The sequence below is a fragment of the Acanthopagrus latus genome, chromosome 15 (assembly GCF_904848185.1).
Source record: "Acanthopagrus latus isolate v.2019 chromosome 15, fAcaLat1.1, whole genome shotgun sequence".
Taxonomy (NCBI): Eukaryota; Metazoa; Chordata; class Actinopteri; order Spariformes; family Sparidae; genus Acanthopagrus; species Acanthopagrus latus.
Genome location: NC_051053.1, coordinates 20841076 through 20866787, shown reverse-complemented (window position 1 = coordinate 20866787; position 25712 = coordinate 20841076). Strand labels below are relative to the sequence as shown.

At 40.8% G+C, this 25712-nt stretch overlaps 2 protein-coding genes across 35 annotated transcripts in view; both read left to right on the top strand.

Annotated features, from left to right (window-relative positions):
• The window catches only part of LOC119033143 (ankyrin-3-like), a 137617-nt gene extending 130653 nt beyond the window's left edge, over positions 1 to 6964 (top strand). For 33 of the 34 annotated variants that reach the window (XM_037122814.1, XM_037122813.1, XM_037122811.1 and 30 more), the window contains 5 exons: positions 145 to 307; positions 965 to 1048; positions 1177 to 1290; positions 2525 to 2616; positions 4764 to 6964. In XM_037122814.1, the coding sequence (XP_036978709.1) occupies positions 145 to 307; positions 965 to 1048; positions 1177 to 1290; positions 2525 to 2596 (433 nt within the window). In that variant the 3' untranslated portion in view covers positions 2597 to 2616; positions 4764 to 6964. The remainder of the gene's footprint in view (positions 1 to 144; positions 308 to 964; positions 1049 to 1176; positions 1291 to 2524; positions 2617 to 4763) is intronic. The other variant, XM_037122791.1, reaches the window with a different exon arrangement.
• A 1922-nt stretch (positions 6965 to 8886) lies between these two features.
• On the top strand, positions 8887 to 24104 carry LOC119033845 (coiled-coil domain-containing protein 6-like). Its single transcript, XM_037124408.1, has 9 exons — positions 8887 to 9337; positions 10518 to 10667; positions 12607 to 12735; positions 13261 to 13364; positions 14208 to 14368; positions 16581 to 16737; positions 18008 to 18108; positions 19808 to 19929; positions 22820 to 24104. The coding sequence occupies exons 1-9, from the start codon at positions 9083 to 9085 to the stop codon at positions 23015 to 23017; spliced, it is 1377 nt and encodes a 458-aa protein (XP_036980303.1). The 5' UTR covers positions 8887 to 9082; the 3' UTR covers positions 23018 to 24104.
• The last annotated feature ends 1608 nt before the right edge of the window (positions 24105 to 25712 follow it).

The window sequence follows — 25712 nt, the reverse complement described above, 5'->3', positions numbered from 1 at the left end:
TATACAACTAAAGTTCCTTAAAAAATGTCTCCCAGAACATCAACTCTAATTTGAAATCTAACTTATCTCCTGTTGCATCTGTTTTTCATCTGTTAACATCATCCGAGAGCTTCAGTCCTGACTCTGTGTTTTCTAACCCAACAGCCAAGAGAACTCTAGTGACTCCATCACTTCCTCGTCTCGGGGAGAATCAGGGAGGTCCCGACAGAACGGCGACAACTCAAAGCACTCACCTCAGGATGCCTCATCGGAATCATCGAACGGCAGAAAGGAAGAGGGAGCCCTGGTTTCAGAGAAAAAAGTCCAGGTAATAGCAACTACAACTACAAAAAGCACTTAATTGAATTGAACACCATAAAACTAAAAACCTATGAAATAATTTGTGTTAGAAACACAAACTACAGTCTTTTATTCCAGGTTTTCTCTTGTCTGATACAGCTGACAATTAAGTTCAAGTACATTAAGGACATCAACAAAATGTCTCAATTAACCAATGTTTTTCTCATTCTGACTCCCTCCTTGTGTTTGTGTAATGACTTTACAATACCCTCCTCAGCAGCGGGTTAGTGTAGATTCTGGTTCAGAGGAAGAGCAGACCGTAACCACCAGAATCTTCAGACGCCGTCTCATTTTAAAGGTACCCTGAAAGCTTGGATTAGAAGCTGGGCAGAGGCTTGGTCTGGTCTGGGCTGGTTTGGTTTGGTTTGGTTTAGTATAGTCTGGTGTGCATTGTAGTGGTATAGCTTGGTGTACTGATGTCTCAACTCTCTTTATGTGTTCATAGATAAATTTGTATCTCATGGTAGCTCATACCATGGTGTTTTTTGAAGACTAACCTAATTTAGCGCTCTTTCTGATATGGAGATTCTCTCTCGGGTGTTGCTTCCGTGTGGTGATGGTTTCATCATGTATAGGTCAGCCATTTCTGAGCGTTTATTGACATGCTAACCACAACCACTTGCAGGGTGAACAAGCAAAGAATATCCCCGGCGAGACGACGACAGAGGAACACTACTTGGACGCAGATGGTAACCTCATCAGTAGAAAAGTAACGTATAATTTTATGTCCCTTTCAGCTGTGAAATAAAACCCATCACACGGAGAGAGTAGCTTGATGGTTTGATGAAAACAAAAAGATCTTTCCCTCCTCTGTCGTCATCCTTCTGCCTTGAGCAGGTGATCAGGAAGGTTATTCGGCGGGTGTCTACTCCAACGCCAGACCACCAAAGAGGTGACAGGTGGCATCGAGACCTTCAGCAGAGTCCCATTCTGCAAGAGGACTGGTCCGAGGTTGGCATGAAGAGCCCATTTAACTGTGTTCTAGGAGGACATTGGTGGGAGGTTAACATCTAATGCAACATGTAGGCTTAAAGCTGCACTGGGCAAGACTTAATGTTAAAAAAACACCTATTTTATTTGACTAAATCACAAACTGGGAAAAAGAGCTAAAGATCAGAAATATGTCATGATTTATGAATCTACAGAATATTTCTAATTATGTTGAGGTGTAGCCATAAGAACTACATCTGTATGCCATTGTTGTGCATGTGAATACAATTAATACATCAACTCTTCCAGAATTGTTATTTCTACCTTTACTACAACCTTTTATTACCTAAAAAGAATTTTCTCAGTTGAAAAATGCCTGCCTCAAAAGCCTTTTATCCCTCAACACAACTCTTAGTCAATGTGTATAATTTTTCAGTGCTTACATAGCCTGATGGCAGGGATGTCATGAGCCAGCAGCTCATGAATGTGCCAGCACAAAACTGATGTGACACATCAGATAAACATCGGCCACTGCCAACGGTGGATGTCATCCTATTTGCCAGTAGGCCTGTAGCAGTCAGCAAGGCGAATATTGGCTGATATTTATGTTCAACCAATATGTCGGTGCTTATTTCCAGGAATTGGAGTTACATCTTTCCGGTGTTTCAGTGCAGCTTTAAGTCAAAAGATGGACCAGATAAATTTGTTTGTGTGTTCCCCCAGCGGTGAAGGTGAACCTTTGATTAACTCTGGATTAACTGGTTTGGGATAGCTGCCCCTCTTTGTCTCTCTTCTGGACAAAAATACAAAAATACAAACATAATGCAGCCATTTGAGGTGCATGCGCTTGTGTTTGGACTCTGTGTGGCATCTATTGTGTTTGCATTACAAAGGTGATGCTGACGATGCTCCTGACTGTGTGGTTTTAATAGTCTTTTAAAGTGTTTAACGGATTAGTGAACGGTATGACTAATGAGTGCTGTGAGTGTGCTGTGAAGATACAAAATTCCTCTTTTGTTTACTAACTCTTTCCAGAAAAAAAACACGTTCTTCCTCCAGGTGCCTGGTTGGTTTGGGCTCTCATAGTCCTAACAATTAAGCTGCAACTAACAATTTCTAGTTTCAGATTTCTCTTCCAGCAGTGTGTGGACTTCTGCTTTATCCTTTGTGTGTCGGGTTGCAACTCTCTTCTTCCTAGGAGAAGTCAAGAAAACCACTTCTCACCTGTATTTCTGTGTGTGTTTGTGTTTTGCAGCAAGGAGAAGGTTCGAGAAACAGCAGGCGAAAGGACGACAGACGGTCAGGGGATAAAAAGCTTCACTCATAGGGATGGTTGTGCTCCACCAGGTACAGTAACTTGCTGTCCTCGTTGTCCATGTATATATACCAGTGTGCAGCATGTAGCTGTACATTATTTGTCGCATGGAGCCTTGACATCATATCCAAAAGTTTGTGTCAGTAAATAAGAGTTAAACCAATGCAATGCCAATGTGCCACACAGGTGCTGGTAGTTGTATTTTTGCACAGAGTCAGACTTGCTGCCTCCCTGTGCTGCCAGTCTTTATGTTAAGCTAATGGCCTCCTGGCTCCAGATCTGTACTTAAGACGCACCGTAGAAGTGGTATCGATCTCCTTGTGTAACTCTCAGCAGGAAAGTAAGCAAGGGTTTTATTAGGATGCCTTTGATTTACCCCTCTCCGAATAGCTGCTATGTCACACTGACTATGTTAACATGCACAGTAATATTCCAGTATTATTATTAACATGTATTCCAAATGTGATGAAGGTCATGAAAACAGAGTATTCCAGTTGGATAATCTGAACTAGGCTTTATTTCAAAAGCAGCATTTGTTGATGAAGACATGTGGTTTAAGTCACTCAGGTAGTAGTAGCAGTCTTTAGACATCTCAACTGGGGTTTTTAACACAGTATACGTACTTTAAAAAATGTTTTTTTAAAAAGTCGGATATCAACAAGTTTTTTGGCAGCACAGATCTTTGCAAGACAGTTTTTGAACGAATGAAAGAGGGAGGTTGTGTTTGTTAATCCGAGTAATGGGATAGTAGTGGAATATCCTTTTTTATTAGCCTTTTTAACAGCTTAAGCAGGAGTTTTTGGTGCATGTAAACATTGTCAGTGACTCAAAAGTGCAAAAGGCTGACTGATGTCTGAGCCTGGTTATCCTCTGGCCACATTTCTGCCCTGACGGTGTCTTTGTGTGTGGGGGGGGGCACAGGGCTGATGGACGGTACACACCTCAGCACTATAATGCCCCGCTGATACCCTCCATTGCCTGTTTTTGTCCATTTAATCCCCAACTAACAAAAGCATTGTAGCATCCAAAGAGAGTTTGTTATCCCACCGGCCAGACTGTTAATCCCCGCTGCTGTTCAACCTGATGTTGTGTTCGCAGTGAATCATTACACGAAGAAAAATTGTGTTTTTTGAGAGAAAGGTTCCACATTTTAAATTGAATTTAATATGGAAAGTAAGAATAATCCCTTTAAAGATAATGTGCATTTGTAAATGTTCAGATTTAAATGATAGTCTATAACAGTAGTTCAGAGATCAACAGGGGTCTTTGAGTGGGTTTGAGGGGATCCTCAGCAAACGGAAGAATAGAATATTAAATGTTCGAGAAAATGTGTGGGAATTATTATATAAGGAAGGAAAAACAAGGAAATAAATAGGGTTGGCCGATTTGATTGGTTGTAATTGATATTATTACTAGTTCACATTGATTGACCATGAAGTCTAATAATGCAGAAATAACTAGAATTGCACTCAGAAGAAAGATTCCCCCAACAAGGCCCAAACAGTTCCCTTTAACTCAGTCAAGCCTGATCCAATATCAGACCCAGATTTAAGACTCTTGTAACATGTTCAGCTGCTGAGTGAACGCTAGTTTACTTCTCCTACAGATCTGCACATGTACCAAAATCTCTCCATCCACTGGGATTTACTTCTAACACAAGAAAAGATGAGTAAAAACCAGTAATACTTCTTCAGATTTCCATTATCTCAGCTGCACATTGGTGGTAGTTGAAGGTCTCTATCCCTTATAGACTACCCTCAATAAAAACATATCTGTATCCTAACATATTAGAATCCACTAGATCTGGATTTTTTATTATGATCTGCATCAAGTTGTACTCACTAGTAGATACCAGCCATCTAAATAAACCTGTCAAAGAACTCACAATGGTTAAGAAAGTTAGAGAAATCCCTGGAATGGGGTCTGTTCTGGGCAGAGACCCATCCTCCATCTGAGTTTTGTGGAAATCAGTTCAGTAACCCACCAACAGACAACAGACAGAACCCAGACAACAGACAAAAAAAACCTGCTCAGTGGGGGTAAAAAATACTCAATGAGATTCCTTAAGACAAAACTCTCTCAGACTGAGGGTCTGTGGTCTGTTGAGGATCTATGTTTGGGGTCCTTGACATGACAAAGTTTGGGCGTTACATTAAATGTTCTTTTTTGTGTCTTGCAGAAACAAGCTAGATGTTTCCTGGGGGTAAGAGTTCAGAGGGCTGCAGAGTTCCTGTGTGAGGACTTCAGGCAAAAGGGTCCAGTCTGCAACTATCTGCTTCAAACAAACGGTTTTCACGTGACAGGAATCGAACCCTTCTGATGTACGCATGAGCATGAAAAACTCACCTCCTGTCAAATCAAAGGGCCCGGGAGGGTTTCTCACTTTCTGACTGCGGTGGACCTGTGGACAATGATTCTGCTTCCTGTTTTGTGTGAAACGACACGTGCCATCGGTCCACTGGTGTGTTTTGTGAGAGCTGTGTTTGAGGAGCGTCGTTTGTTGTGAAAAAACGAAGGAAAAAAGACTCCCTTAACTGGCGACCACACAGGTGCAAACTGTGACCAAAGATGGCACAAAGAGCTCAATCCACATGTTGGGTGGAAAGAATGAAGTAGACACAATAACACAAAAAGAAACCTAATGGAACACTTCTGATCCAACTTCAACACTCGCCTTATAGTTTTTTCTTGAACCCATTGTTGTCAGGATGTAAATTGTTTTGGGATTTTTTTCTTCCTTTTTAAAAACTTAAACTAACACGAAAAGCTTTTTTCTGTACATAAAAAATTACAACATGTAAAAATCTTAAAAAGGCGGGCGATGTTACTGGTCGAGAGCGCGCCGAGGAGGAGAGGGATCTTTTCAAGTGCTTTCAAAAATTTATCGAAGCGGTTCCACTTTTAAAGATTTGAGTGTAACTTCACAGGTTCTTGTATAATTAATTATTAGAGCAGGTATAATGTTTGTATATGAAAACAAAAAGAGAGCTGGTTTGATTTTAACAGAGGAAATTTCCAGAAAAAAAATCAAATTTCAGTAAAAAAAAATTCCCAAAGTGGGAATTTGGATCTAATCCTACAAAAAGCAGCCTTTCAGAGTTCTCATATTTTCATGCATGCTGTTCACATTATTTTAAGTACGATTTTTACAAGTTTGCAAAACACTGTATTCAAATGACAAATAAAAAAACCCCTTTATCTGTGTACACATATAGCCCCGAACATTTGTCACGCCGATTTTATATTTTAAATTGAAAAAGGATACCGTGAGAAACATTTATCATGTCGGGGGAGGGGGTGGGGGGGTCGAGGACGGAAAATAAAGCTCCATAGCTTGTCGAGGGGTGTGATGTCTCGTCTGTGTGTGTGGAACCGGGAGGGCAGCTTCTGCTACGAGAACGAAATTAATCTGAATGTAAAACGCTAGTAGGCTGGCTCGCTGTAAAATTATAACTGTATCGTGCGTATTGGCTATAAGGTGTAGGAGTCTCTGTACACTGTTAGACTGTTTGTAATCATTTTAGCAGTGTGTCAATTTGAGTTTTTTTTTTTTTTCTAACGGCTGCTGTGGTATTTAAGGAAAAACTGGGGGCATTTCACTTTGGAATTTTTTGTTTTCTTTTTTTTTGGTGACGTGTTTCCTTAATTTAAAAAAAAAAAATAAAACAAACCCTACTCACATTAAGGACACATTAAAGACATTATTTGACTGTAGCTCTAAATAGCATATTGTATGACAAAAACACTGGATGGTCAAAAAAAAAACAATTATTTAAGCATCGAATAAATTGTGTTTTAACTCTGAAACTGTGTGATCTTTTTAGGCTTGAGAGTCTGTATATGCAGTGTCGAAATAGAAGATTTTGTTTTCACTAGCTCATCGGCAGACAGTTTTACTTTACATGACATTAGGACATTATCTTTGTATTGGTTTTCATTAGATGCCCATGTAGTTCAAGTGTGGTGTTCTACTGGTGCGATGGCTCAGTACGCTGATGTCTATGCTGTGGACATGAAAACTATGTAACTTTTTGGGGGCGGGTGGGGTTAAAGGAAGCCAGGTGAGGGTGCTGTACCACATCCCCTTATACTACTATGTCAATCAGGGGGTAGAGGATCCTTTGATATGGTTGAAACTATCGATTTTTTGTCAATTTTGTTTGATATGTGTTTTCACCTGAGCAGATTTTTTGATGTACAATTCTTACTAACAGAGTGAAGCCATTGAAAAATGTAACTATTCTAGCACTTTGGTTATTCGAGGTCTTTTAGAGGCTATAGCAGCAATGATGCCACCACAAATGTTTCAGACGTCTTTAAAAAAAAAATCTACCCAAAAATCTACAAAAAAAATAAAAATGCATTGATTTCGCAATACAACCGTGTCTGTTCTTGTCTGTGTCCTTGGAACAATTTATTTTTATTATGTAAGCATGCAACCGGGAGAGTTATATCATGAGAGACGGTGTCCTTCAACCGGAGTTACGTTTCTCTTCCTCTGCCAGAGTGTCCTTGAGCAAAAAAAAATTCTCCAGGGGCTGCTCGCTTGTTTGCTTTGACTGCCGTGTTGTGGGAGGGTGGGTGGGGAGTGGCGATGGTAGTTTCCCATGAGGGATATTGCTGATTTCTGCCGAATACATAATCAAAGCGGCCACATTTATACAGCGCTATTATCCAAAGTGCTCTCATTCACACAAACACACACTCAAAAAATGTTTTGCTCAAGGACATTTCGACATCTGGACAGGGGAGGAGCTGGGGATTTCACCACCAACCCTGATTAGCGAACAACACACTCTGCCTCTACACTGAGAGACAAAAATGGAAAAATTGACCCACCTAGTCTCTCCTCTCAGATGTATGATTTATTTACATTACATGGCCTGCTTTAAGTGGATGTTTAATGCAGATGATGATGAGACTCACGTGTCGTTACTGTGGTACTAATACAATATTGATATTAGTAATACTGTCCAATTGATTGTGGCAGGGTTTTTTTTTCTTCCTAGAGATGGAACACAACAGAAAAAAACCTGCCACTTAGCAAATCTTCCCACTTCATCCTCACATGACCATAGATCACAGCGTTAAATGTGCCATGTGTCATTCTTTTAGTTTCAAACCTAAAATTACAGACTAGATTGGGAAGAAATAACTATTTTGACATGATGTTCTGGCACCTCTCCCCAACAGCGATTTCCTCCTGGGTCAACCTGTCCCTGGCCAGAGAACGTCCTCCTCCTCCTCCTCCTCCTCCTCTTCCTCCTCCCGGCAGTCCAAAGCTGCCGTGCTAGTGGTGTAATCAACACCGAGACAGTGTTGCCAGATCTCACAAGAGAAACAAGCAACCAAGTCCATGGAAACAAGCCCGAAAGGAGACTAAAAAAAACCCAGCCCGAACTTGGCGGCTTTACCTAATGTGACAGTGATCAATGTATACTGTGTATATGACACTATATGAACTTATTTATTTTGCATTTCATGAGAAGATATTAAAAAAAATACTGAACCTTATAATTTTACATATTTCCATTTAACTCTGAGGAACTTGAACAAAAAACAGGGATGAACAAATGAATCATTGCAAATGAAAGTTACAAAGTTATATTTAATGAACTGACCAAAGACATCTGGAAATGAGCATTTGTTCTATTGTTTCCCAAATGTTACCCCCACTTCGTTCCTAAAAGTTTTTATTGAAATTTCGCTTGTGTTGTGTGGAGGAAGCAGGGCTGGGAGTGAACGGAGGAATATTTCTTGTTTATTGACAACTGCAGTCACGTGAAAAAGTAGTGTCAGAGCTTTTTGTTTGTTACATCTGTTGGCTGTGTAATCTTTGTAATTATGTATTTTCACAGTCTTATATATCATTATTTTTTATTATAAGAGTGTCTTCACTTGGAAAACTATCTTTTGAATTGGCAGACATCATGTGTGTGATTAATGAAGCGATTCAGATAAAAAAAAAATGTGTCTCTGTTCACTACAAAGTCTTTCTGAAATAGAGGAGGTGTGATTTGGCTCGCTACATGCGTGGCTAACTGAACTAACGGCGGCTACAGCGAGCAGCAGTTAGCAGTTGCTCAACTTCCATCTTTTTGATTTGATTTGATATTTGTTCGGAGTACCAATTACACAAGTGGCCTTACTTTTTACACATGGCACCTTTAAGATCATCCAACATGCAGATTTGAACAAATGTAGAGGGGACAGATGATGATAAAAACAAAGCAAAACCAAAAAAAAACTGTTAGACTCCAAATATTCAGCTACAGGTTCTGGACTGGCTCACTTTGTACCTCTGGAGTTGGTAAAGATGTCTCAGAGGCTCCAGTCTGATGGGTCTGAGGCTGCATCGTGCGGTACTGGAGACATCCTGCTGGTGGTGCTGTGCCGGCCAGCGTGAAGCAAGGTCACACCGTGTACCATTCTGCTGTCTGCTGCTCCTCAAACGCTGCAGCTGCCGTCGTCTTCCCTGCCCCACACTGTCGCACAGCCATGGCGGACAGCGCAAGTGAGAGCGACACCGACGGAGCGGGGAGCAGCTCGGCCACCCCGATGTCGTCCTCCGCCTCGAATTCGGGGAAACCGAGCATAGTCATTTCACAGTTTCGCCTGGAGGAGCTGACGAACCGCCTGGCCTCGCTACAGCAAGAGAATAAAGTTCTTAAAATTGAGCTTGAGACGTTCAAACTCAAGTGCAAAGCCCTGCAGGAGGAGAATCGGGACCTCCGCAAAGCTAGCGTCACCATTGTGAGTAACGTTAGCTAGCTAACTGCCTAGCTAGATGCTATACCCACGCCACTTATTACACAGGGCTTGTCAGTGAGTTAGCTGTGTCTGGTGTTGTCTGTTGGGTGCTAAACAGTCGAGGGCAGCGCATTTACTGCGTTTCATGTGAATGTTATGTTTCTCTGAACACACCACTCTGGTGTTTTGCTAGCTCTACTAACATTAGCCAGCTAGTTGGGTATGTTGCTCATTTAGCCAGCGGGCTAGCGTATGCTAGCTAGGTGGCTGGGCAGTGATAGCCTGCTAGCTCGCTTTGTTTTGCTTTGCGTTGCTAGTCTTGGCTAACGTTAGCCAGCTCGGATGCTAACGTCAAGTGGAAAGGGCGTTAAAATGAGGTGGGCACCTCACGATGCCAGTTGCCGGACTGTCGTTAGCTTTTTGGTCTGCAGATTTCTCACTGCTAGACATTGTCACCACGTTATGTCCAACCAGGACACGATAGCTGAGAAAATAAATAGCCCAGCAGCAGGAGCAGCGTTGGCATGGACCGATGCGTCATATGTCTCCATGCTCGGTTAATGAGCCTCAGCTTCATAAAATGTGTAACCGATCTGTTGGTTAGATAGGAAGTATGTAGGCCAAACTTAGCGGGCTAGCTAAACGCCAGGCTCGTATGTTGGCAAGTCAGCCACAATACAGCCCCCCGCTCTTTCTTTCTCTCTGTAAACGTGTGAGGCTTAACTAGATGTTTGGTTTCTATTGTGCCTCTCATTGTTCTTGAACAACTGACAAATTCCCCCAGCTTGCAAAACAGAGTTTAGCTTTGAGGTCAGTGAAGAATGAGGATGGAGAATTTGAGCCCGGTGCCAACAAGGACAGGCGTATCATCACACTGTAATGCTAGCTGCTGTGGCTGTCCAGACACATTTCCTCAGTACCCCCCCACCCCCATGTTTCACTCTTCCCCTCAACCATAAGTCACCCATTACTGCAATATCTCTTGAGTCATTAGGGAGAAGAAGTCCGCTTCCTCTTTGGCTGGCAGACTTCACTGCAGCAGATTTTTGTTGATCGGTGTGCCTGTGTGCACTGCTTAATTAGGATGATTGTGTACACCCCACAGTTTGATTAGACTATTTGCTGATGTCTCACTCTGCTACTGTCTCTCATTTGTATTTGTGTGGGTTTTTTTGTCCTTCAGCAAGCAAGAGCAGAGCAGGAGGAAGAATTTATCAGCAACACCCTTTTCAAGAAGATCCAGGCCCTGCAGAAGGAGAAGGAGACCTTGGCCGTCAACTATGAGAAGGAGGAGGAATTTCTCACCAACGAACTGTCAAGGAAACTCATGCAAGTGAGTGTTGGGAACAAAATGGGGAAACGCTCATTTTTGACTCACTGGTTGGATTTGCTTTCACCGAACACAACGAAGAATAACATCAGGTTGAAATTGTACCCTATTCGCAGGGATGTTTTCTTAATGCTCATTTATTCAAAGTTTCTGGATGCAGTATTGTGAAGTGTGTTCAGCTTGAGCTTGCTGCTGTGTGTGAGTATATCTATGTACACAACCTATGTATGAGTGTGCAGCCATTAGTACATCATCATCAACTGTATTGGTACTTGCCTGAAGCCAGGAACGGCTCAAGATGACTTCACTGCGGCTGCTAGCTACTCTAAATGACTCTCAAATTACTCTCCTCCCGTCTGTCGGTTATTTGGTTCAGTCTGTTTTCCAAATCTTATTTTCCCAACTGTGTACCCGCTGTCAGACTTTTGATGGCTAGCTGTAGGCTGACTAATGGTTTGTTGATGTGTAAAGAAGTGGGGAACTGGAAAAGGACCCATGCAAATGCCTCAGCAGACCCAGCTTAAGGTCATACAGATGGACTTGTTTGGGTGTACGTTATCTCGCCTTCTCAGTTAACATGAAACAGACCTGTGTCTGCCACTGCCCGTTGGCTTGGTGCTGGCAAATGGCTCTTTGTGTGTTTGTGTATGCATGTCGACATGTGTTATACGCTTGTGATAACAGCAGGAGAATTGAGCGACTGTGGTCATGTATTTTGTCATTTACTAACTGGATGTGTTAGTGCTCCTGTGCAGACGCACTTTTGTAAACAATTTGGTCTGACTTGCGTTTTTCCTACCATTACTGTTGATGGACTTTGCATTTAAGTTGTCTAAGCTCGAGTAGATGAATGATTCAGGTGCCTCGGAGGGTGTGTGAATTAATGCTACTCCTCTCAGCACACTCTGACACTGACCTATGCACTGCCGTCTTGTTGCAGAATATAATGTCTGTCCCCTATCTGAAATCTTCTAATGTGGCAATATATGTCTTCTTTCTAGAGATGAAGCTGATGAAAAATTGGTCTGTTGTTATTACATGATTTATTGTGGGGAAAAACATTCTGAGAATTACCTTTATGCATGATATCTGCAAACTTAAGCACATTGCTTAAAGCCAGCCTCTGCTTGAAGGACAGAGGAACCCAAGTGGAATAAAGTATCTCTGCAGTTTGCCTGTAAGCAATTGGCTTCAGATGAACAGATACATTTTCACACAGACTTCAGCATAGTTGTTTCTCACCGCAGAGTACAGCGGGGTGGAGGCCTTTTATACAGTGGTTGGTAATTGTATTGGCAAAAGCGAGACACATTATCAAAACAATTCCTAAAATTGTTAGTGTGATAATTAAAAGAAAAAAGGCTGCACTGGGTGTGGCAAAGCTTGGCGGACTTTTATTTCAGCCAGGACACCACAGAGCATTCGGGATGAATGCAGTCATTGTAGGCTAAGTTTTGAGGTGTTTCTGTTAGTAGCATAATGGAAATGGTTATTTTTCCATCTCAAGTACCGTACTTTCCTATGAATGAATTTGCATCCCTTTCCCCATAATGAGTAACCGCTTATATAACTCTTCACACAACTGTCCCATTTTGAATCAGTGCTGAGCCGCACCCTTTCTTTGGATTGGTGAGCTGCCAAAGGTGGTTTCTTTGGTTGCCAAATCATTATTTTACACTGTTTATTCTTCTGGGAAATTCATCCACTGATCCGGTAGAATGGCGACATAGACTTCCTGTTTTGCTATACTGTCGATGTGTAAGCTAAATGATTTGACACCAGTGTGTTTGTTCACTGTGGTCATCACATAGTTTATATGTGAGTCACCATGAATCTCATCATGTGTTCTTACTCCTTTCTCTTATTTCTCATCCCTCTCATTTCATCCACCTCCTCCTCTTTTCCTCCGTCCATGCACTACCCTCCCCCTTGTCCAAACTAGCTCCAGCATGAGAAGGCAGAGTTGGAGCAGCACTTGGAGCAGGAGCAGGAGTTCCAGGTGAACAAGCTGATGAAAAAGATCAAAAAGATGGAGAATGAGACCATCTCAAAGCAGCTGACCCTGGAACAGGTACGCTTATTGTGGTAGAGCAACCACATTTCAGCATCCAGTGTGGAACAACATATCCCTGACCTTCTGTGTTCAGTTATGGTAACAGTGTACCATGCCAAAAATTCACCATCCTTAATTCTTCCCATTGAATGTTAGCTGGAAAGAACATTTTGGTCTGCGGATGGATCAAACCTGTGTGTTTCGACCCACTGCGTATTTTTTTCCATGCTTTAATGGGAGGGTTTTTCTGTGGAAGTGCATGAATACATTTGTTGTTGGTGCTCACACATGAATATATATATATATACTTGTTAGAGTAATGCTTGTGTAATGCCACTGCCACAGAACCACCATCCTGCAATGCATTTTTCTATCAGGCTGGCTCACTCACAGGGACTTTAGAGACTAGTTTGGTGAAAGAAAATATTATGTAGACTGAGATTTCGGCTTTGCCTTTGGTGTACTTGTGTACTGTGAGTGCTTTTCAACGTCAAGGTTTTTGTGTCTCTGAATGTATCTCTCCGCTCTTCTTTTATGCTCTAGTTGAGGCGGGAGAAGATAGACCTTGAGAACACATTAGAGCAGGAACAAGAAGCCCTGGTCAACAGACTGTGGAAACGGATGGACAAACTGGAGGCTGAGAAAAGGTGTGGAATCATCACATTACGTGTGAATCATTGAACATGCTGAACATTTCAAACTCTCTTCAGTAGTTTTATCAAAAGGGAGAAAGGCTTTAACTGAGTGTTGCTGTTAAAATTATGTAATTTGATAAAGATGGCTGCAACTGAATTTTCATTATCTGTTTCAAAAGTGAGAAATTAAGTTCACAGTTGCTTTTTTCTCTCTGCCGAGAGTTAAAATTTTAAAAACGGTTAGATTTTCCAGAGCTTTCAGACTCATCTTTGGGCTTTCATCAGTGGATCATTAGCAATTTCAGCACTCACTATAAGCTTTGGGTTGACTGTTTTACACCACTTATATTCTTAACCTTCTTAAATGCGCCATGACATCATATTTGACAGGGTCTATATATGATTATTTTAAATTTAGTTTTGCTCATTGCGTCTGTTTGGAAAAGATGCAAGTACACCCCATAGCTCATGCCCCTTTTTATGTCCCTGACAGTTGCACACAATCACACGCACATAAAATATGACTGTCACAAAAAAACAAGTGACTCAGCCTCAATTATGATGCAGAGTAAAATTACCGATTAACAGACCAACAGAAGGGTAATGTTTTTAGAGGATTAAATCACAGTAGGGTGAATAATTACCTCCTGAAGGGCCTGATTGTATATTTAATGTGTTCATTTAAATCAGAGCCTTTTTCAATCTTCAGATGCAGAAAACATGAGATGGAAGAAAAGGTTTTTCATTTTTGTGTAAAGTCTGCAGTGAATATCATTTTGAAAAGCTTGGTATCATGCCTATTATTTCTGTCAATTAATTCCCACAACAATGTGTGTTATTTGCTTTCTTCACTAGAATCCTTCAGGAGAAGTTGGACCAGCCTGTATCGGCTCCTCCCTCCCCAAGAGACGTTTCCATGGAGATAGACTCACCAGAGAACATGATGCGGCATATCCGCTTCCTAAAGAATGAGGTGGAGAGGCTTAAGAAAAGCCTGCGCACCACTGAGCTGCAGCGTAAGTGGCCTCTCGACTTGTCACAGGATCCAAGGGAGTGTGGGCTCTGAAGGGGCAGATGCCCTCAAGTGTTGATTAAGGATGTGATTGGTAAAGCCGATCCTCTTGATACGCTGTTAGGGGCAAATTCACCCTACACCTGCCATGGGTTGTTTTCCACAGACCAGAAAGAACAGGATACTTTCTGGCCTTGTCTGGCACAGTTTACCTCTCACAGATCACATTACAGCACGACATATGAAGATCCTTTGGGAAAAAGGAAGAGGTGAAATCGCACAGTTATCAACAACAAGTCTCAAAGAAAGTCAATGTCATTGTCTTTCCATCCTTTCTTCCTTTTGAAAGGGAGAACCCATGGCATTTCAGCATCTTATTTTTTCTTTTTGTCAAAAGCTCATCTATTTAGTATGCAGCATTAGAGATCAACTGTCACATTTATTGCAAGCTAGCCCTCCGTGCATCTGTAGAAAGCTGTGAGCTAGAAATCAGAAATGCAATTTGTGTTTCTCTGGCACCAATAACATATTAAAACTATGAAATATTCAGGAACACTTTTATCTTAAAACCAGCCCTGTTTTGTACTATACATTACATACATTAATACTGCTTGAAATGCAGTTGCAAGCAGGTACCATTTTTAGAAGTGTCCTTGGTGCATTCAAGGACGCTTTTGAGGACTGTTGTGTAATGTTATCGTGTTAGTGCATTCAAGAGCGCACTTACATTGTAGACTTTAAGAGCTTCCTTCTGAATGCCTAAGACAACAACATTAATACCTGCTTGATGACATCTGCATGTGCAGATGTGTGCCAGATGTTGAAATATAATTTGAGAAGAGATTCTAAACAGTTGTCAGGACTTCGCTTCCATCTTTCCTCATGATTCTTGGGTAATAAAGATGACTAAATGTTGTCTGTGATTTAAAGCCAATTTTTAGAAGTTTCAGGAACCATAAAATAGATTTTCATACCTTATTAAAATCTTCCAGAAATGTCTTACATTGATCTAAAAGTACAGATGCTGTTGAGCATTGAGCTGTGTTCAGTGAGGCGATACAACGCGTGCTCTTTGTTGACATTTTTGCTTGGTTTATTATTACGGGGAGCATCAATGAAATTGACTGGTTAGACTCATAAACAGGCAAGCATGCTTTGTAAAATGAAACCAGACTCTTGATCTTGCATCTAAAAAAATTGATCCAGTGATTTAAGTAACAAAAAATCCACTGCTTTCTGTTATGTTTTTCATATTGTTGCTTGAGACATTGCAATGAAATTATATCACAAGCAGCTCTGACCAGATATTGTTTTTTAGATGAGCTCTTGTTTTTGCAAATTCATAAAAGAGTAGGGCAGGGTTTGGTCTTCAAAAATCTGTAACAAGATGTACTTGTACACGCACAATAATGCCAAAGAATCCCCTTTGAGCATCCGACTCATGAACATGTCACTGATTAGTCCCACCTGCTTTGATAAACAACCACCTTAACTTTGATTTAGTTTGTCTCCCCAAATCAGTAAGGCATAAAGACAGAGCGGGCTGGAAAGGCATGTGGTACTAAAAGTTGAAATCCATATTCGGTCACATTATCCATTGTGTTTGTGTGCTCATTGAAAACAGCTTTTTGTGTTTTATGGGTTCTGCTGAAGCACATTGGGTGTGGACAGAATAACAACGACGAATTCACAGTTCAGCAGCACAGCTGTAAACACCATTTGGCTGAAGTTAAGAACACTTGTTTGTTCAGACAACCATAAATGCTGATCTGTCTCAGAGAAATGAATGTAGATAAATCTAAACACATGCCTGGGAGTGTCACTCAATTGTACATGCTGTGTTTTTGCCACTAGAGGGTGCTGTCAGTCCAACTTAGAACAAGTCAAGTAGAACTACATTAGTGCTGATGCTGCTTGCCTTGTAACCCAGTGTGTTTGCAGAGATCAGCATTGACCCACTTTCACTTTAGTGTTTGAAAGAAAATGTGAGAAGAAATCATTGTGTCGCACAAACATTCTCTGTTGCGCTTAACCTGTTTGGAGAGGATTATTTTATTTGACATAAAAGGCCTTTAATTGCGAGTTTTAACAATGGCAACAATTTTGATGTGCAACACATTGCTGAATTTGTTGGTCCTGGTGATATACAGTGGCCAGGATATAAGCTTGACAACATCTCAGCTGATGTAATCTGTTCTGTGTGTTTCCCTTCCCAGACACAGAGAAGCGTGCCCAGTACATAGAAGAGGAGCGACACATGAGGGAGGAGAACATCCGGCTGCAGAGAAAGCTTCAGAGAGAAATGGAGCGCAGGGAGGCACTGTGCAGACAACTGTCAGAGAGTGAATCCAGTCTGGAGATGGATGACGAGAGGTACATGACGAGACAAAATGTTAGCAAAAAGTTAAGAATAACTCTAAGCAGAGGTGCACTGTCACATGTGTCAGCAAAGTCAAGTGGATGAGAGAGAGACGTCATCCTAGTAAAGGGTGTGGCTTGTATCCTGGACTCGAGACACTTGACTCCACTGCTTATTCAAACTGCTGACATTGCACGTAAGACGAAGGGAGTCTGAACCTGTGAGAATGAAAAGATGACAAAACGAGAGCAAGAGATGTAAAAGACAGCAGAAATGCATACCACCTCAGCACACAGCTGTTGTTCTCCCAATAGCCTTCGTACAGACTTTCTTTGTATAGAACAACTCACAATGTTTTTTTGTTTTTTTTTACAATAACTTCCATGTAGAAATCCCCTGCAGCACGCACTAGCTTACATATAATTGGATTGCTATTACAAAGTCTACACCTCAGTCTTTTACAAGAATGTTTGATGCTGTAATATCTAATTAATAACAACACTTAGCACTAGGTTAGAGACCTGACATCTGTGCTGAGCCACAGAGAGAAGAAGGAAATGACAGCAAGATTTTACCCTAAAGTATCTGCAGTCCGACTGGTGGTGATGTTGAATGCTTGAAGATGCTTGCAAATTAACGAAATAAGCAGAGCAGGAAAGTCATATAGGTTGGGCCCTTATGTTTAACTATACATTTTTAAATGTTACTTTAATGGCTGAAAAAAAATTAACAACTTTTTTGGATTTCTTGTCTCCACAATGCAAACAACTCCCAGTCTGTATGCTTGGAATAAGGAATACAGTAAAATGTATAGAAAGGGATGTTTAAGACCATAAAAACACTGAGGATAAATTGCAAAATAACGATGGATACTAAAAAACAGAGAAGTGATTTAAAATAGGATACTGATGTAGCCAGTCGTAGTTCCTCAGACAGGTCATTCCACAGCTGAAGAAGCCCAACATCAACCACTCATTACCATTTTTCAGTCCCATTCTCCCAAAGTATGACGTCATCTAAAAAGATCAAGTCCACATCTCTTTATAGTGGCTCATGCACTCTCTTAAATGTTTGTCATTTGTTTGTGCAGCTTTTATGTAATTTGTGCTTCTGTTTATTGAGACATCTTGTGATTTATACATTTAAAAACATGTTGTGTTTTAGAGGCTTATCACCCACTATCTTCCCTGATTTGTTGGATAATTGTCCTTTTGTCATAATTCTTTGAAGGTCTGGACTAATAATCTACTGACTCTTCATAAACTGTTAATTTTATCTTCTCAGGTACTTCAATGAGATGTCTGCACAGGGCCTGCGAGCAAGGACCGTGTCCAGCCCGATCCCCTACACCCCCTCCCCAAGCTCCAGCCGACCAATATCACCTGGTAAGTACATTTAAGATGGCTGCTGTACAGGCAATACAACACTTAGCTGGATATGTCACATCAGAGAGAATGGCTAAATGGCAATAAAAAGTTCTTTTGATATCAATTTATAAGACATGTTGCTACAAAACAAGCTTTATCTTTCTAACAAAGCTTACCATTATTATCCATTATATCTTGTGTCAAATCTTGAACAAACATTTATTGACATTCAAGTCTCTTAAAGGTTAGTGGAACCATAAACAAATCCGCAGTGGCAGTGAAATAAAGTATTTGCTCTAACTCGTTGTCCAATAGAATCCGCTTCTTGCTCCCCTCTACCATAAACCTTATAGCTTCCGCAGCTCTTGTTTTGTTCAGGAGGACCATAAAAAATCCATATGCTTACATAACAAATGGTTACCTAACATTAATTTGTCTGACTATCATGTAGGACAGTGATTGTGCAAACCTGGGAAAGTTGTATCTATCGATGTCACAGTGCCGCAGTTATTCTTTCACGATTTGAGTTTATTACATAACAGAAGCTTTTTGCACAGCATGCATACCTGCACACAGCCACAACAAAAGCTTACCTTTGCTTATCTTTACTACTGTGTGCCATAATTCATAAAGAATCACCCATCACAGTGAGAGACAACCAGGTGGTAGGCGATGTGTTTGTAACTCTTGAGTCACACCAGGGATCGCCTTATCTCTACCTCCAGGCACCCAGAGTCGGTTCACATCGAATGTGAAGGACAGTGAGGTTGACTCGGGCGGAGTAACCATGTCAGCATGTCTCTCAAAACAACAATTCAGGTTTTCACTGGAGCCAGCCTTTGTAATACTGAAACCAAAACAACACAAATATGAAAACATTTCTTTTTTTTTGTTTATTGGAAACTTCCTTAAAGAGATTCACTAGGAGCAGCTGTGCTCATGGTGTTTATAGCACGACAGTTTCATGCCTTCATACTTTGACCATTTCTTCGCATTTCTCAACCACTTTCTGAGACAGTGAGATTTTATTTTATAACTTCTTTCATAGTAGCACCAGTGTGACTTGCAAATAAGCCTTGTCACTGTATGTGATGTGAAGTGCCAGGAGAAGCATTTCGGCTGGTAACATTTTGCAGTGGCTTCCACAGCAATAACAAGAATCAGAAGAGAAAACAATCCATGATCAATCATCTGATCCACTTCTTCAATACATTCAGTTATTGTCACATTTGTTACTCTACCCACAAGACCTGATCTCTCCCCAAAGGAAAGGAAGAGGAAGTTTCTGGACACAGTCAAGCGTAGACCTACAACCAGCCATTTCATGCACAAAAAGAGGACCTGCTTATACACATTCATATGAGTCAGCTGTCGCTCAGTCTTGTGTTTACACAAGTATCTGTGCTTTTACTTGCATAAAGAATGTGTTTACTTTTGCCACCTCATGTGCATGTTAGTGACCAAGTATTTGCTCAATCATGTTTGATGCCAAGAATTCAACCCTGATTTTAAAAAAAGAGGAACGCTGTATTAAAAATCTGATTATTTGCTAACCCTTTTTATACATATACTGGGTTGAAAATAGTACAATGACAATGTAACGTTTTCCTTACTTTGAGGCAGAATTGACTTTATTGCTAAAGATGATGACTAGGGACAAAAGCACAGATAGTTTGTGAACTTCCTCTCTGTGACTGTCTTCCTGTCTATGTCACAGGTCTCTCATATGGCAGCCACACAGTTGGCTTCACCCCTCCAGCAACACTGTCCCGAGCTGCCATTTCCCACTACAACACCCCTGCCCTGCACGTCCACGGAAGCTCCTCTCACGCCGTAGCGGTAAGTAACATTGAGCTGCACCTCCATAGGCAGACACATGGCAAATTGTAAGTTCAGAGCAATTAAAATCTGTTAAAATTGGTTATTTACATAATGGCCACTGACTTGTTTCTACTCAGTACGGTCAGTAAAGTCTACAGAGTGGACTGGAAAAGTATAGAATTTTGACATGGAAGTACAGGAATACTACATAGGAGAGGTTATTTAGGGTCATAATGATATTGAAAGGAAATTGTGGTAGATTTCCCACTTCATGGGCACAGTTTGTTTTTATTACTTGATGACAGAATGTCCTCAGACTTGGCACACAGTTTAAATGTTTAACAATGAAGAGTACATTCATTGATTTATTTTATTGAATGTGGAGCCCCATAGAAGACTTTGTCAAGACCATCTTTTTGCTTATAATCTGCAGTCTGGGACTGTTTTATTTCTGTACTCCAACATATTGGGTATAAAATGAAACAATCCCTGAGGTCAACTCCTGTCATTCAGCTGTATTTTTGTAGCCTCTGTAGATATCGTAGTCTTTAGTTCAATGTAACAACAGTAAATAGGGCTTCAAGTCTTTTAATGTTCACCCAATGTGGGTGTGTACATGTACAAGCCTGAAATCTGAAAGAACACTGGCTTAATCTTGACACATATTGCTGTTACATCACACATAATCACCCACTCCGACATTGATATGAGGAGAACGTAGAATAGCTCCATAAATGTCCTAAGGTCCAATCAGGTGTTCATTTATCTCTTCAATAACAGTCATAACTCAGTCTTAACACACCTTATTTGCATCACTTTTATTTTTTTATCAATTTTTATTCATGTTTTATACCAGTCATGGTTCATTTAAGTCTTTCTCCAGCCAATTATATTTGATAGTGTTGTTTTTAGTTTCACCTATGACATTAACAGTGTGTCAAATTAGGATAAATTAGTCCGCAGGTGTTGGTGTATGGGTGTGTTTATGATCATTTTCTTATTTTACTTTGTCTTCCTAGTAATATTTCTTATGAATGAATGTTTAATTGGTTTGATGGAAAAACCAGGCACATTTTTATTTCAGACGCTATCTGAACTAATGACCCTGAATGTACTGGCAGTATAATTCAAGGCGGAAGTGCTGCCAAAATGATAAGTTCGGTATCAGGAGTTGAAAAGGCTTGGATCAAAGATCAAAGTAGATGAGATTGTAGTTTTGTTGTTTTTTCCATAGTTTGTGTCCTTGTGCTCAAATTATGGCTTAATGAGTTGTTGATAAATTGTTGAACTTCACCAGTTACTCGAGAGTAAATCATTATTTTGTTTATAATCTACCAGCTGCCTTCACATTTTACCAGCATTTAGCTTATGTTAATTTCCAACCATGTTCACAACATTTCTCCAATGTACACATGAATACATGAATAGCTGAGCTCACACACTATGATTACATGGACAATATGTCCTAAAGATAGATATTTATCATCTATCATCAGTTATATTATGTTCTCTGAGAGTTTGTATTTAAAACAAACATTCTGCAGCAGACCAGTTCACCTTGGAAGTGGTTGATCTTGGTAAATCAATTACAATTGGAATATTAGGATATTAGAATATTAAACAAAGCCACTGGATAGTACCTACTTGTTTCAAACGCAGAGTACTTTAAGTGTGTTCTGTTGACCTTATTTTCTTTACCTTTTCGTCAACTAGTTTGGAAATAAAACTCTACCATGTATTAAGAAAAAACAACATCTCGGGGAACAAACTGTAGAGCTGTTAGTCAAAGGGCTGTCTGTTGGTTTACATCTTGCTGATTACATCTTGGTGGTCAATGATCACTGTGTCACAAAACACGCTTTTGGCTATAATTGTTGTCACTCTGACATCATAATATTCTGCAAAACTGCTTTTCTGGCTGTTAACAACGACATAACTTTTTATTTTATTTTTATTTTAATGGTTATTTAACAGGGACAATACATACAACATTGTCACAGAAAGTGGGAAAATGTGATGCATATAAGATATCGAGCTTCAGCTAATTTGCAGTCTTTGGAACAGAAGTGCAGATGTGACCTTATTTCACATTTGGTGGAATACTAAATTGACATCACTAGTCTTACCTGCCCAGCTTGACCAGTGGGGATTGTAAAGATTTTCAGTACTGCAGCGTGAAGTGTCCATGTTTAAAATTTTAAAGCTTCTTTGCAGCAACATCCATATGTTAGATATGACAGTCTGGCACAAGCTCATTGGTTTTGCTGAGATGGCGCTTCAGATGGTCGTCGTTGCCTCATGTGATGAAGCTCTCTTTGTCAATACAGTGATAACTTGACATTAAGTTCCTTCAAAATCATCCCTACATTTGTGAACTTGGACAGAAATGAGTGTAAGCTGCAACTTGACGGGTGATCGGATGTATTTAACCACAAGGCAGCATTTCTTGTTAATGACGTACAGACCACATCTCACCCATCACCACCCAGCCCACCCGGCAGTTAAGACTAGGAAATAACTCTGTCTGGGAGAGCAGAACCTCAGACAGATTACATTTACTCTAAATCTTTTTCCATTCCAATAACTGCAAGTACACTTGTCAGGTCAGACCAGGGTACTTGGGTGACCCAAGTTATATCATCACTCAATTTCATTTTCCATTTGTGGTTTGTAACACAGGAAAAAAGAACGATTGCACCAGTTACCTCTCTGTTTTTAAACAGTTATTGAGATAAACTGTCTTTCTGTGTCTGCATAAAACTCATTAGAGAATTTAAAAAGAAGAATGACCACATGAGAATGTTGGTGGACTGATTTTGCCACAAACTGCAGTTTAGTTTGCTGCCATCCAGTTGCATTAAACACGACAAGGGATATTTACTCATTTATTTTCTCTTTCGCTCAACAGAGGCCCTCCCCAAGAAGAAGCGCCAGCCCCGACAAATTCAAACGTCCAACGCCTCCACCCTCTCCCAACACGCACTCAGGGGCCCAGCAGGCTCAGCCTCCGCTTCCCCCACCAGCTCAGCCCATGGTCCAGTCCATGTCCTCCCCGGCAGCTATGTCGCAGCACGCAGCAGCACAGCAGCCTCCCTCCCAGCCTTAACGCAACACACAGTCTCTGTCTTTGCGCGTGAGCGCGCCCACTGAATGCCACGACGCTACCGCAACAGCAGCTTCCATCATTACCAGCTCTGGAAGTCAAGTTTCTTACTCTTTACCAACTCCACAAAAGAAGCAGCTTCAAAAGTTTTAGAGGGGAAAGAAACAAGACAGCGGCTCACCCTCGATGAAGCTCGCCGCCTGCCAAATCCACACGTGGCGTTACTTAACTACTCTTAAAAGGAATGGATGGACTGAAAAATAAATCGCTTCTGGGATTTGTAGGCCAATTATCTGTTCCATTTTCTGTCTTGTACATGTTATGTTTTTTTTTTCTTTGCTTGGGACTTTAGCTGGTTGGAATTGTTGTTGTGGCGCTTCTAAGATAGCACAAACAGCACATACGGTATGTTTCATGGTGGTGTTTTCTGATAGGTTGGATGTTTGAATCAATGGATGGATGTATGGCTAGAGAAACGGATGACTCGATAGATGGATGTGGTCGATTCTTTTCATGCCTACGATATGACACTCGATTGCAGTAATGTCCTCCACTCCTGCTCACCCCCCCTTCCATCTCCAAAGCAGTTTCAACAGCTCACCCTGACCCACAGCTCAACACTCTTAGTTCAACGGGACATGTCATAGAAAACTGTGAGGAGTTTCTCCTATATGGGGCATTGATCAAACAGAGCTGGCGCCACAGATATTGTAGTTTCTGAAAGCATTCAAGGCTCTGCTGCTCTTCAGTTAAAATGAAATGGAAAAAAAATGCATCAAGGAGGATGGACACTGGTACATAAACCACAGATAAATGTCGCCTTTTGAGGTGTTTAAAAATGTAGTCTGAGGTGTTACAACTTAGTCATGTACTCAGTCTCTTCTCTGCTCTTCTCTCTCTCTCTCGCTCTCTCTCTGGTGTATTTCTGAAAGCTTCTATCATCCTTGTGGATATTCCTCATCAGAAAAAGGAAAAAAAAAACATAATGCTCTTTACACTAAATATACATACTGCTAAAACATTCTAAATGAATGGTACTGTTGAACTAAATTTCTATGTATGATTAAAGCTCTTGAGATGACAACTTCCATTTGTAATTGTCGGTTTTATGGATGGCTTATGCTTTGTAGACTTCGGCAAACAACAATCAGTCTGTGATCATTTATTTTCCCTGACAGGAGGCTGCGATATGATGCACATGCAGAATATGACAGATCCTAACAGGTGCACGGTTGAGAATTGAATTGATCTTGTTGTGTATTTAGCTTCACTGCAATGTCTCCTTGTGGAAATCATGAAGCTCTCACCAGACCCCTGCAGTAGTTAATTAAAAAATGTTTGTGCCTTGAATAAACACACACCGTCATTGCTCACACCTATGTCGGAAGGCAAAAATGTTCATGTATTGTAAAGGAGTAATCCCTGTTCATCTGTGTGTTGCACGAGAGCAGATGCAGCTGAAGACACTGACTTTCACCATAATGGAAAACTTAGCATTTATCATATTAAACAGATGTCTTGAGCTTCTCTACATACTCATGAGATGTAATGTTTTATTGATGTCTTACTGCTGTGGTTTTATGGCTTTGTGATGTCCGACTGAAATAATCAATTTCCATGAATATTGCATAAGATTTTCACAGTCCTGTGAGGATACGTTTTAATTGGATAAATTCTAGCGGGGGATTCCAAGACTTTTGTTTTGGGGCCTCACGCAGGAGAAGTTTTCACTTGTTCAGTGACTAAAGCGTGACCATCTTGCGAAGAGATCACACCAGCCACAACACTTGTTCCAGTCCATCTCTGCTCAGTAGTTGCTACTTCATTAGTGGTCAGAACTCAAGTATGACCTCAGCCACCTGTGAACTCAGCTGTATTTTGAGCTCATCTGCACACATGGAAGGTTTCATGACTGCATCACACGTGGTTGTGGCGCTATTGAGCTGTCATCTACATAGTTCGCCTCGCTTTGCTCTCAGTTACACACCTGTTGAGGTTAAAACAATAACAGCTGGGGTGGACCAGGATGATTGGAACTGGGATATGGTGATCCACAACTGGTCACAATGCCATCCCCTTTTTTACTTCCTTCCTCTCTAGTTCCAGCCCCCTTTGATTGGACCACAACCGTTTTTGAACCTGCAAAGTTTCCTGACTGCATGTTGCACGCTGGTGATCCTGTCACGCTGACAAAGTCTGTCTACAGATGGACAAAAATGCTTCTTAAGTTTTCTCCAGCACCACATGTGACACCACACAGATGGCATTTCAGTTTCTGCTTCTTGCTGTATGTCTGTAAGTTGTAAATATCTGGCTAGTGATGTTTGACCCCCATATCATTAGATGATGTCTGCACCACTACCATCCTTTATGTACGTCTGGTACAGCGATGCTAACTATGATGACATGTTACGTGTCATGCTTTTGTTATGAGTTTATTTAAATCAGTGCGTAACTTGTTGAATTATTTCAAACTGGATCAAAGTGTTTGAATGGTCAATCCACAGACAGACTTACGTAGACCTAAATATTGAAATATAGGATCAGTTGTCTTCGGATGTCATTTATCATTAAGAAAAAATGCATTCATGTGATAAGCCTCTTAGACACAGCAGCTCCATTGACTCTTGACTCTTGACTCTGAGCCAGGTTCTAATTTTCATTTCCTCATCTACATTGGCCCTAACTGGTTCTAGCT